Source organism: Leucoraja erinacea, chromosome 4, assembly GCF_028641065.1.
Source record: "Leucoraja erinacea ecotype New England chromosome 4, Leri_hhj_1, whole genome shotgun sequence".
Classification (NCBI taxonomy): Eukaryota; Metazoa; Chordata; class Chondrichthyes; order Rajiformes; family Rajidae; genus Leucoraja; species Leucoraja erinaceus.
Window position 1 is genome coordinate 34,467,208 of NC_073380.1, and position 14,033 is coordinate 34,481,240.

The window sequence follows — 14,033 nt, forward strand, 5'->3', positions numbered from 1 at the left end:
TGACTAAATTTCATATTATGAAAATTGGTCAGGTTTAGCAATAAAACTTACCAGCTAGTTGTGTTATGTTGTTTTTTCTATATATGTTATTTAGTTAGCCTTATGGCTGAAAATGGACAATACTTAATGGTGTATGGTACTTATTTTTTATTAAAGGAAATGTATTAAATTTTAAAAAGCCATAATTGGTGCAAGAGTAGGATATTTGTTAAGAAGCGGTGGCAAGTAATAAAAGATTTAAATGCAAAACATTGCTGATTGCTTCATTAGCAAAGTTGTTTTTAATATCCTATTGTATTTTCATGTTGGCCAAGGAACTTGGTTCTCTTAAAAATGACTTGATAGTCAAAAGTTTACATGGGCACTAACTGACTTTAAGCTAGCTGTTGTAATTTGTTGCCAAAAATCGCGCTAGCATAAAGAAATACTTGGCATTTGCAATTGGTATAATTTTTAGTCTGTTACCTAAAGTGTAGGTGCAAATCTATTCAATGTAATGTTTCTTTGGATATGTCACTTTTTAACAATAAAATGTTCTAGAATTACCTCTGTGAGTTGTAGTTTTTTTCATGTAGATACAGCGGTTATGCTCTGACCATAAAGCAAAAGCTACATATTTTAACGTTTCACTGATTTGGAAAAAAGAATTAGGAATGGTAATACCTGCACATGCTGGAATCTAGAGCAAAAAAAAACAAACTGCTGGACGAAGGAAGTGTGTTTAACAGCAGCTGTAGAGATAAAGGGGTGATTAATGTTTAAGGTTGCAACTCTGCATGAGGACACTTAGGTCAAGGTGACGCTGGTCCCAGCACAGTGTTTCGATCAGAAACCTTGACCGTACGTTTGCCTCCACAAATTATACCTGACCTGTTGACTTCCTTCAGCATTTTTGGCTACAGCCAAGAATGGAAGTTTGGCTTTATTGCTGCCTGCAATAAAGAAACCAATATAAGCCTGGGCTTTCAAACTATTGGGATGGGTTGAAGATGGTACGGTGTAAATTAAGAAGTGGGAAGCACCTAGAAAACATATCATTAAATATGAATGTAGGAGGGGGAAGATGAAAACCAATCTCTCGTGAAGTAGTCCACAGCAAAAAAAAGGGTGTGAAACTTTTGCTTCAGGAACGTACCTCTTTCAACAGATTTCTACAATGCCTTGTTTGCAAAATTGTTTTTTTATATAATGCTGACATTTACCTTTTAAAAACTTTGGGAAAGATCATTGTTAAAACTTCATTGAATAAGCAAATCTTATACCTGAGCAACAAATTTAGACATCCAAGGATCTTGGTTCTCGTGGTGTTGTGGTTGATTTATTGTAATGCTGTAAAGGCGCGAGGGTGTCATTTAGTCAATCAGTACTCAAATAAAAAAATTAAGCTTATTTTGTTAAGTGATTACTATGTTAATTATTTGTTGTTACCTATGTCATGGTTATCCAGTTTCACAATTACTTGGATGTTGTGGGACAGAAAACGTGTGTGAATGCAAACCTTGTGCCACCCAGACTCCTGAACCATCGCTGCTCTTTTTGGGAATGGCAAGGAAACGATGCACTCAATAACCCTTGTATGCCAAACCTCAGGAAGCTTATATGCTAAACCTCAGGAAGCATTATCCTTCCTTCATTTTGGTCATTACTAGTAAATATGGTGTAATCTAGTTTCAGTAGTGCATCTAAAAGAGCTTCTGCTTCACAGCTTCAGTGACCTGGGTTAAATCGTGACCCGGTGCTGTCTGTGAAGTTTGCGTTTGTCCCTGTGAACATTTTAGTTTTCACTGAGTGCTCCCCCATCCCTAAGGTATGCAAGTTATTTGGTAAATTACATCTGTTGTGTAGGTGAGTGGTAAAATTTAAGTAAACTGATGGTGAATAAAATGGGCTATGTGTAAATGGGTGCTGGATAGTTGGTGCTGAAATGGTGGGCTGCATTACTGACTTTGGTGAGCATGTAATACCTACAAAAGGGAGAAGCCTGCTTTGTACAATTGTGTTAACCCTACTCCTTTATTGAAAAGTAAACCCATTGTCATGCATGCCATACATCTCATTGGTTCTTAATTCTAAAAGTTGGTACTTGAAATGCTGCCTTGATTGTTTTTATACATTTAAGGAAAAGAACATTTATACAGCAATCTATGTTCATGAAGCTTTTTAGCCACTTCACTTAATCAATGAAATTATTTTTGTAATCTTCCAGAAAAAAGATCTGACTCTGAAATGAAGAAGGAAGAAAAAGGTAAGCTATATGTTATGTATTTATATCAGTAGAAACAATTGAATCAGTTGATTTTGTAAATATTACTTAGCATATTGAAAATGAGCATCTTATTTGTGTGCATTGTCATGTAATTGACCAGAGTTGCAATCCCAGTAATGATTGACCATTTAAATTTATTAGGGTGGGCTGAGTGAAGTTCTCCACATTTTAACTGGGTCACATACATTTTAACATTGGTAAGAAGTGATGAATAAAGAGAACTAAGGCACAATTAAGTATTACTAAGGTTTTCTAGCTGCTTGCTGCTCCCTGCAGTTCATTGTAGGAGCTGTAACAATTCCATTCATTCCTGCTGAAAATGAAAATGTGCTGAGGAAATGCAATGTGTAATTCAATGCCAGTTACAATATGTTTAGAACTGAACCTGACAACTTTCATGATTGTTAAAGTCCTCCTTAAACATTGGAAATATGTTCCTGTATCAAATAATGTTGCTTGAATTTTACTATTTTGGAAACTCTAAAATGCTGATTTTAGCTGATGAATATACAATCAAATAAATGAAAACAGTAGATCTACCTTGGTTTAGTTCAACTTATTCTAAACAAAATAAATCTATTTTAGTGAATTTGAGGGATACTTTGTATTTGTATTCTTGAAAAACACTATAGACACCAGGGCAGTATTGGATAATGATGTGGTTGAGTTAGAAACTGGCAGTTTCATGATACGGGAGACTTAGTATCGGGACCCACGGGGGTAAAGGTGATTTTGATAAAAAAGGAAACAAGAATCTTTATATGGAATTGGAAGGAAATGGAATTTAATACTGAATAGTACTTTAGGTCGATGAAATGTTAATGCTCAAGTTTAGATTGAAAAGGCAGATACAGACTGAGTGAACTAATTGCTTGCATGGAAGATAAATGGCAACAGTGATTAGATGGGGCAAATGGCCTATTTGTGGTAATTTCTACAGACACATGAAAATATTAAGTGGATTGATTGCTTTCAACTGAAGTGCAGAGAAAATATATATACCTTCAGATAACTTATGCAATCGCTTTTTTATTTTTTTTTTAATTGCACAGATGTAGGCTTCTAATTCAATTATTGACCGTTTCAATTTTGTAACATTTTTGTGGTGGTAAACTTTATTTTATTGAGAAAGAAAACCTTGGGGTTATGAGAGATGCAAAACTTGTAATGTTTCTACACTAGATGGCACTACAAATTAACATATAATTGAGGCTCATTTTGGGTTAGATGTGTAAGATAGTTTAAAGTGAAAATCATTTTTTGAATGATTAATGGGAATTACATTACTCTATATTGCATGTTTGTGAGAGGATTACCATGGGCTACATGCTTCCAACAGCTTTTATCTAGAAATCCAATAGGCATTAATCGAGGAGAGCACGGGGTGAATGTTCTGGAGATGGGGTGCACTATATTAAATACATCTGTCAGTTATTTCTCATGAACAAGAATGTCTCATGTATCATATAATGTATGGAAAACAGAGTTGATCTCTGCATTGTAAATTGCATTATGTAGACACATTAAAATGTTGTAATGAAAATGGATATGATGAAAATTTAGAGAAGTTCATCAACATGAGACATACTCTTTGATTATGATAATGGTGCATTATTAGTCCACTCTTATCAAGCTGATTGGAATTGTTCAGTTTATTCGCCTCCAGAATCTTTCCCATGATCCAGAGGCCAGACTCTTTTACATTTATATTGGCAGTATCATTCTGATACATGGGATCTACTTCCACATGTATACCTGTAATTCACAATGGCAGCTGTGCTCCCTTTTCTATTACCTTCTCTGCCTCTTGGCCTATCTGATAGTTTCCATGAGATTATAGGAGCATAAGAAATAGGAGAGAGACAAATGTGGCAACAATACATTCAATCCATTGATCTAACTAAGTTCTATTTATATATGCATAGTTTTATATGTAATTATATAATCACATATAATTAATGTATGGATATATATATATATATATACAGTGTCACGGGGCTCACTATTGAACCTCAACTACTTACAATATATGTATAAAATCTCCTGCCACTACCTCCTTAAGCATGAATTATTTTGGGAAGAATTACACCATTATCTACTGTCCCCATCGCTAACTTCATATCATCAAATGATTTATTTGTGGCGGCATCTGGTGGCAACCCAAGAGCACAACGAACCATCGGCTCTAGAGGGCAGCTTCTTGGTGTGGGAGGCGCTAGTCACAGGGTCGGTACTTGGGTTGGTATTTAAGGCCGGGCAACATCCGTGTCCTCCGAGCAGTAGGAAGCTGCATTGGTGAGAATAAACACGTCTAGTGCACACAACTCGTGTCCGACTAGTTTCTGGTTGGACTCCTGCGAGTCCCCGCTACACTGGTGACCCCCGACGCCCAGGAGTGCAATCCTGGAAGGGAAATTTGAAAAAAAACGCATTCTGCTGCTGCCGTCTACGTGGCCGACATGGCCGAACTCAACGCGGTCTCCCTGAAGCTGCCTACATTTTAGACCCTCCCGACGAGACTCGCTATCACTATGTGGTAAGCGCCCTTGACCAGCAGACAACCGGTCGGGTCATTCCTTAACTGGATAATCCGCGGGGGTGGGTAAGTACACAGGCCTCAAGGAGCTGCTGCTCCGGATCTACGGGCCGAGCCGAATGCAGCGCGCCTGTCAGGTCCTTAACATGGGGGGGCTTAGCGACTGGATGCCCTCGGCCCTCATGAGCGAGATGCTCATGGGCGACCACCTGCCCTGCCCACTCTTTGAATTTACCTACCGGCAGCAGTTGCTGCGACACATCCGCCCGCAGCTCGCGGGGGAGAACTTTGAAGATCCCATCCGGCTAGCGGCCCACGCTGATGAGCTGTGGATTTCTGACCAGCAGCAGGTGGGTGCGCTGGAATACCTGGAACTGCTGGAGTTCCCTGAATCGCTAGACCAGATCGATGCAGCGCCCTGGCAGGCCCAGAGACCCAGGACCACGCCCACAATAGGGCCACGCCCACAGGAGCCACAGACAAGATAAGTGACACAGGAGAGGAGGATGGCTGAGCCACAAACCAGACACGTGGCACAGGAGAGGAGGATGGCTGAGCAGGACCCAGGAGATCCAAGGAGAAGAATGTGGTGTTTTTACCACCAGCGATGGGGTTCATCAGCCCGCCAAAACCGCCAGCCATGTTAATTTCCAGGAAACGACAGTGCCGGCCGCAAATAGTCACAGCGGTGGCCCGGCAGGATCCATCGACTGTATGTCTGGGATCGGCGCACAGGGCTCAGGTACTTGGTGGACACCGGGGCAGAGGTCAGCCTATTGCCCTCATCTGGACTCGATCTTCGTGTTGGTAAGAGGGGCTCCCCCCGTTAACTGATGCGAATGGCAGTTCAATCCACACATATGGCGTCCGAACGGTTCCTGTCAATTTCAGCAGATTCCTTGCGGGCGCAGTCGCTCCTCGTGGACGTGAGGGGCCAACGTCTCGTCCACGCGTCAACTTTTGAGAAGATCTTGCGCTCTACTGCGTCCACCGCGCCAGTCAGCAACCCCGTAGCAACGGTGGACAATGTCTACGCCCAGGTACAGGCTTAGTTTGTGGACATTGTCACCCCCAAATTTGGCTCAGTCAGCCTGAGGTCATGCACCATATTCTGACATCGGGTCCACCACTCCGCGCCCGCGCCCACAGGCTCGCTACTGACAAGCTCCCCGTAGCAAAGGCGGAGTTTCTGAGTATGGAGGCCATGGGCATCGTTCGTCGCTCCAACAGCCCATGGGCCTCCCCGCTGCACATGGTGCCGAAGGTGTCCGGCGGCTGGAGGCCGTGCGGGGACTACTGCCACCTTAACGAGGCCACGACCACTGACCATTACACTATTCCCCAAATACTTCTCAGCCCATCTGGCCGGGGCTAGGTTCTTCTCCAAGATCGACCTAGTCCGGGGATATCACCAGATCCCCGTGCGACCGTAAGGTCCCCAAAACGGTAATTATTGCCCCGTTTGGATTGTTCGAGTTCCTGCGGATGCCCTTCGGCCTTAAGAACGCAGCGCAGGCTTTTCAGTGCCTGATGGACACCGTGGTTCGCGGGCTCAACTTCCTGTTTGTTCTCTTGGACGACATCTTCATGGCAAGTCGCCTGCGAGAGGAACACTGCGCCCGCATGCGTCTACTCTTCCAGCTCCTCAGTGACCATGGCATCGTAATTAACCCGGGCAAGTGCCAATTCAGCCTTCGGGGCAACTTCCTGGGCATCGGGTGACACGGCATGGAGCAGTGCCTCTGCCGGACAGGGTTGAGGTAATCCGCCAGTTCCCGCGGCCTGCTACGTTACGTGGCTTCCGGGAGTTTGTAGGGATGGTCACATTCTTCCACCGGTTCGTTCCGGTGGCTGCCAAACTTTTGCGGTCAATTTTCCAATTGCTGACGGACAAGCAACGGGAGATACAGTGGGACGCTGTCGCCGTGGCGGCGTTTGAAGGAGGCTTACCGTGGATGCCTCGGACTCTGCGGTTGGTGGCGTTTTGGAACAGTCGGTTAACGGCCGTTGGCGGCCTCTCGCCTTCTTTAGCCATCACTTGAACGCTGCGGAGCAGCACTACAGCACTACAGCACTTTCGACCGGGAGTTGCTCGCCTTACACCTCGCAGTGCGGCACTTCCGGTACTTCCTCGAGGGCCATTCATTAGTAGCCTTCACGGACCACAAGCTCCTCGCGTTTGCTTTGGTGAAGGTTTCGGATCCTTGGTCCGCTAGTCAGCAGCACTAGCTGGCGGCTATTTCGGAGTATACAACGGACGTCCGACACATCACCGGGAAATGCAACCTCGTGGCAGATGTTTTGTCCCATCCGGAAATTGCAGCCGTGCTTAACTCGACCTCGGGGATAGATTACTCCGCCTTGGCGGCGGCCCAGCTGTCGGACGATGAAATGCCGGCGTACCGCACCGCGATCTCTGGCTTAGACAATAGACAATTGGTGCAGGAGTAGGCCATTTGGCCCTTCGAACCAGCACCGCCATTCAATGTGATCATGGCTGATCATCCCAAATCAGTACCCCGTTCCTGCCTTCTCCCCATATCCCCTGACTCCACTATTTTTAAGAGCCCTATCTAGCTCTCTCTTGGTCTCAGGCTTGGTGCTTGAGGACGTGCCGTTGGGTCCCTCTGGTTCCATTCTCTGTGACGTATCCACGGGTCAGCCGAGCCCTATCGTTCCGGTGGCCTGGCGCCGTCGAGTGTTTGAGGTGATCCATGGGCTGGCCCACCCATCCATCCGGGCCACGGTCGCTATGGTGGCCGCAAGGTTTATGTGGCACTGACTTCGGAAGCAGGTCGCTCGTTGGGCCTGGGCGTGCATCCCGTGCCAGACATTAAAGGTGCATCGACATGCCCGTTCAACACTTTACAGTGCCTACATGTGGACATCGTGGGGCCGCTGCCTCCGTCCCAGGGTGTTCCACACCTGCTTACGGTGGTGGACCGTTTTACGCGGTGGCCAGAGGCCATCCCGCTCACGGACACTTCAACTCAGTCGTGCGCTCGTGCGCTCGTGGCAACTTGGATTGCCCACTTTGGGGTTCCACTTCAGATCACGTCCGACCGGGGCGCCCAGTTCATGTCTGAACTGTGGTCTGCCATGGCCCGCCTGTTGGGGACGCAGCTCCACCGCGCGACAGCGTACCATCCCCAGTCAAATGGGTTGGTGGAGCGGTTCCACCACTGTCTGAAAGCCGCCCTGAAGGCTCACGGTCCCTGGGTGGATGGACGAGTTGCTGTTGGGGATTCGGACGGCCACCAAGGAGGATCTGTCATCATCCTCAGCGGAGTTGGCGTATGGTGCTCCCCTCACCGTCCCCGGGGAGTTTGTTCCTGCTGCTGATGGGTCCCAGGAACCCCCGTCAACGGAGCTGATCAATCAATCACTCAGTTTTATTCAGCACTTGCACATAAAGTGCAAGTGAAATGAATTTGCCAGCAGCGGTACAATGAAAAAGAACACACAAAAACAGACCCCGCTCCTGATGATAAGTTCCCGCAGTAGAAGTTGGCCGCGGGCCGGCGGTGGGAGCTCTTCTCCTCTCAGGATCCCAGGCTGCAGACACCGCGCTAGCTGGTGCGACCTCCAGCAACCCCCAGCAAGGGCTCGCCCGCTCCGCGACGAAAGTCCACGCTGTGCCCACTACTGAAGCCCCGGGCACGTCTCCGGGAAAGGCCGCACCGATCCTTGCTGTTTGGCCACGTGAGAGGTGACGTGGGAAAAGTCCACTCTCCGTGGAGGAGGCGACCAAAGCGGTTTCTCCCTTACCCCTCCACACCACCCCCCACACAAGACACACAGAGGAACATCAAAAACACACATTTAAACACACTAAAAAAAAACAAAAAAAGTAGAAAAAAAAGTAGGAAAAACCGACACACTGCTGGCAGGGCTGCTAGCTTGCAGCGCCCCCACCTTGGTATTTCCGCTTGCGGGAGAGAGTCGGCGCCCTGTCTCCCATCCCAACGTCGCATCATGGAGTGGCCCCTTCCCATGTGCCACTGCCACTGATGGGCTGCCCGTACGTTTTTCTTTGCCGTGACTCCCACAGGTCGCCCTTGCAGCACCCGTAGGAAGGTCCCTTTCGCATGCTGTCTTGGAGAGGGTTCCATCCCAGTGAATTCAGATGTTTGGTAACACTCGCTTCTCTCTCATAGGTATTAGTAACAAATCGAGCTGCCTGTCTTTGGACACGTTCGATGGAAGAAATGTTGTTATTTGTGTATGGGTCCCATGCTGCAACTGCGTAGTCCAGACACATGCCTATTTAGCCTGGTTGTCTTGAACAAACTTAGCTCTCGCAAAACTCGGGGCTCATATTCTGTCCACATTTCCTAAATTGGTGTGTGATTTTATTTTTCCCCCAGCATCTCAAATTAAAAATCTCATCATTTTATTTAAACACATCAGCGGTGTTGTCAGTTCCTTTCTCTGCATCCACTTTAGCCTTGTATTTTCCTTGTGACCCTTTGTTATCCTCATTTCACTTTACCTCTGACTGTGATTTCTGCAGCTGTTTAGGCCGTGTGCTCTAGCTCAAACATCATCTCCTTTACTTCCTAAAAGTTTATTTTAAAAAATCTAATCTCTGGGCAAATATAGACCTGAGGGGCTAAGATTGATATGGCAATATTTTTTTCTCTGAGGGATGTGGTCTTTGAAACTATGTTCCTCATAGGGCAATGGAAGACAAGTCTGTGAATATCTTCGAGGCTGACGTTGATGGATCTAGATTGGCCAGGGGTGAAAGATGAACGGGATTTTTAAAGATCAAGTACATGCAAGACTTGCTATTATTGCCTTTTAAATATTATTGCACATTAGTATTTGAACAAGGTGCTGTGATTTTCACAAATATTATATGGAGAATAGAGAACTACACATCCTGCCTCTTTGTTTGTTTTGTCTTTGAAAGTTTTACAGCTGTGTTGTTTTGGATCCTTACAGTGTGAAAATGGCAGCTAAGTGGCCTTAATGACTGGTGCACCCGATGCTATTATTTTACAGCTTAATTAACAGCAGGTGTGGTTAAAATATAAATGATAGCGCTGTTGCCTGTTGTGACTGTAGTACCCAAGGGAAATGGTGGTTTGCAACACCCTGAGCTCAGTGTGTCCAAACATCAAATTTTCCATGTGTTTGATTTCTGGATTCTGACCATCATCAGATGCTGAGGGTGATATTAGCCAGTTACCCATATCTTTGTCTATTTCAAGAGTCAAGAAGGTCTAGAGTGTTTCATTGTCTTATGTCCCAGACTGAACAATTCAATTCTTATTTACAGCAGCACAACATAATATGTGAACATAATATTGTTATATTATGATGTGATATCCAAAAGTAACCTCTGCCATTTGCCCTTAAAAATTTTGCATTCCTATGGACTTACCAATGAAAATGTTGCTCTTCAACAAGGATAAACAAATTACATTTAACCAAGTAAAGACTAAGTCTCTTTGGTACTCTTTCACAGTACTAAAGAGGATCAAGATTTGATTTGATCTTTCTTCACACACCATCCTTCCCATAAAACATCCACTGTTTAATAGGATGATGGTAGATGCACATTTCTTCCATCAGTACTTTGAGTGAAATGCAAGGCAAGTTTTGTTCCAAGGATCTTTGATTTGCCTCATCCTCTGGTCTTTTAAAAGGCACTGAGCAGGTTCAATAACCGGAATTCTACTGGAAGATGAAAGCAAAAGCTGGGACTGCTGTGTTTGACAAAGTCAGCATGGAAATCCCATGTATACAGATTGTCTAACAAGATTAGACCTGGTATAGGATGAATTACTTTTTTTTATCAGGTTGAATATAATACAGCAAAGCCAGATAAATTCCACTTTTTTATGCTATTCATTATGCACATCAAAACATCAGAGTGCCTTTGCAATGTAGTTGAAAGTGCCTCTGAGAGTGAGAAGTGAAAAGAGGTGAGAAAATGTAGCAGAACAAGAAGGAAAAACATTATTTTAGGAATGTTGCACTTCATCAACTGAGACCAATATGTAATCCATGCTGTAGCAGAGTCTCCAAGATCAAAATGCTTGTTAAGAGATGCCGTCACGTTTTGATGACATTGTCTGCATGATCTTCACGTGTCCTGCAGCAAATGTATGGGCTCATCACTTGTCCTCTCTACTAAAGAAAGTAATGAGGTGTTTAAGAAAGAACTGCAGATGCTGGAAAAATCGAAGGTAGACAAAAAGCTGGAGAAACTCAGCGGGTGAGGCAGCATCTATGGAGCGAAGGAATGGGTGACGTTTCGGGTCGAGACCCTTCTTCAGACTGAGTAATGTGGTGTTCATTCATTTTGGTCTGTTCTATCCTGATCACCTTCCTCTGCCTTCTTTTAAGCAACACTATGCAAAGCATGACAGACCTGATTGGAATGCTTCCAAAGCACAAAGTTAAGCAGATATTGTGTTGTGATCCCATCAGCTGGCATGTTGGTAAAAGAGACCCCAAAACTACCTAAATTTGGGTTTGTTATTCGTTACTGGTGTGAGGATAGTTTAGACAAATGGTCCAAGCCAACTCACAAGGATCCTAATATGCTTTGTCCATTTGCTAGGGCGTTGGAATTGGTGCTGTTAAGGTTGCTGAGAAGAATGCTAGATTAGCATCAGGGGTACAAGCTGGTTAGCAGATGCAGAGAAAAAGCAGAATTGATCAGTATTCAATGGTGAAAGATGAGATAAAGCCGTGCTGCCCATAATTAAGGACCCCTAAATTTACAAATAGATGGGCAATAAAAGTAATTCAGCGGGACAGGCAGCATCTCTGGAGAAAAAGGATGCGTAATATTTCAGGTCAGAACCCTTCTTCGAACAATAAACATGAGACATTCTTCTTGGCAATAAGAGTATTTAGAACAGATGTGAACCTGAGACAAGTAGATATTATCATAGTGTCGTAAAGCAAGATGGAGTGGAATCACATGATTGAGCAACTTGGCAAAACAGATGGATGGGAGCTGAGAAATGTTGGGTATCGGCATGGTCGCTATTGGAAAAAGAAAGAGAGTGCAAGACCCATGCAGTGGGATCAAGAGGCATAAATGACAGAGTCTGATCAACAAGCATTTGCTGCTATTGCCATGTAGCTCCAGCAACCTAAGTTCAATCCTGACCTCAGCTGCTTTCTCTGTGGAGTTTGCACGTACTTTCATTAAGTGTGTGTATTTTGCTTGGATTGTCTGGTTTTACCCACATCCCAATTACCTTAATGTGGGTGTGCAGATGGAGAAACAGTGAGATTTTATGGCAGTGTGAGAAAGAATAGATTCCAGGAAAACAAAAGGCCTCCTATATTGCAGGAAAAATGAGAAGCATGATATTCTTGGCAGATGTTAATTTAGTATAGGTTATTATCGTCACGTGTACGGAAGTGCAGTGAAAAACTTGTTTGCTTGCTATCCAGTTAAAGAAATTACATAATTACAATCAAACCATCCACAATGCACAGATAAAGGGTACATTTAGTGCAAGATAAAGTCCAATGGAAGTTAGTTCAAAAGTCTCCAATGAGGTAGATGGAAGGTCAAATCAGATCATACCATACACCACCTTGCTGATGATTAAGAGGAGACCAATTGGTTGGTAATTAGCTGGACAGATGTGTCTTGCATTCTGTGAAAGAGACATTCCTAGAAAGGTTGTAGACAACTTGAACTAATCTTGAAATTTAAAATATGAGGATAAAGTTCGATCACAGTATTGATGGGTTCAGTTAAAGAGATGCACATTTGTGCTGTCAATAGTTCAACCTGCTTTAGAAGCATTTCTTTATCATAGAATCATTTTAATTTTACTGAAGCTTCATTGGACAAGTAACTGTGAATGTAATATTTTCAATTTTCTGCAATTCTGGTGGTACCAATAGATTTCTACCTGTTTTGCCAATCAATGCGTTGTAATTTCAAAAATGGCTTTCACGATAAGCTTAAATGCTCATCATATTGAAATCACAGTGAGAGAGTGTGGATCATTCTCAATTAAATTGTGTATTTAAATATGATATCTGCAATTCAAACTGAATATATAAAAATCCATTATTTTGTGTGCCTTATAAAACAATTACATTAAAAAAATGCTAATTTGGAGATCCAGCACTGAAGCGGTTAACCACTTGTGGAATTTTATCAATTACTTGAGTACACTTGATACAAAACCAAACTAATTTTGTGCATCACCAAATTAAACTTTTATTTCCATAATACTTTGATTTTCAGTCGGTTGATTTCCATGTCAAAGCAAATGAGAATTACTGCACATGCCAATGTCGTACATTGCTGCTGTGATTTAAAAAAATATATTTTGCACAATTATTTAATTATTGGCTAGAAATTAATATGACAGCCATCCAGAGGGACTTGGGGCTCATCATCTGTATTCATGCATTCAAATAATGTGTGAGATGCAGGATTTGGTCTCCAAATCTTATCAACACCCACCGCTATGGAAGAGTCCACCATAAATGCAATAATTGTATTTAGCAACATAATTTGTTCCAGGACTAGACGTTTCTAAATAATTAATTGCATATATAAATGTTAAAACAGTTCTTTACACCCCACTGAACATCTACATTTCACAGTATGGTTCAGGCCACACTAGTTGGTGTACACCATATAAGGAACATTTTAATTTTTTTTGGATCTTTATGCCTTCCTCTGCCATTTATTTCATTAAAAATCATATGACTACTTCACAAATGTAATTCATTATCCATTGAAACTAAAGCAGGTTTTCATGCAAATTGGGTCAATGCCTCATTTTTAAAGTTGGTAAAAATGGCAAAATCCTGTTACAATAAATTGTCACCGGACTAAGGGAACATATATGTAAACAAAAATTCAATTCACTCAATGATACTGAGGGGTCGATGTTTAAATTGTGAATGACAGAATTATATATTTAGACTGAAGCCTTTATTGTTTCTTCGTTGCAAGTTATGAAAGTTAGAATTTTCCAACTTCCTGAGATTCGAGTCAAATGTTTATAGCCAATGCTAAACTTGGAACTGTGGGGGGTAAACAAATAATTGACAAATAGAGGCTGGTGAAATGGACTAATAATCAGTGTATCAGTTTAGTTTATTGTCACGTGTACCGAGGTACAGTGAAAAGCTTTTGTTGCGTGCTATCCAGTCAGCAGAAAGACAATACATGATTACAATCGAGCCATTTACTGTGTATAGATACATGATATGGAAATGATGTTTAGTGCA

General features: G+C 43.1%; 1 protein-coding gene across 4 annotated transcripts in view; it reads left to right on the forward strand.

Moving 5' to 3' along the window:
• Window positions 1–14,033, forward strand: part of unm_hu7910 (un-named hu7910) — a 207,288-nt gene that overhangs the window by 159,093 nt on the left and 34,162 nt on the right. For all 4 annotated transcript variants that reach the window (XM_055633993.1, XM_055633995.1, XM_055633996.1 and 1 more), the window contains one exon: window positions 2,207–2,245. In XM_055633993.1, coding sequence (XP_055489968.1) covers window positions 2,207–2,245 — 39 coding nt within the window. The remainder of the gene's footprint in view (window positions 1–2,206; window positions 2,246–14,033) is intronic.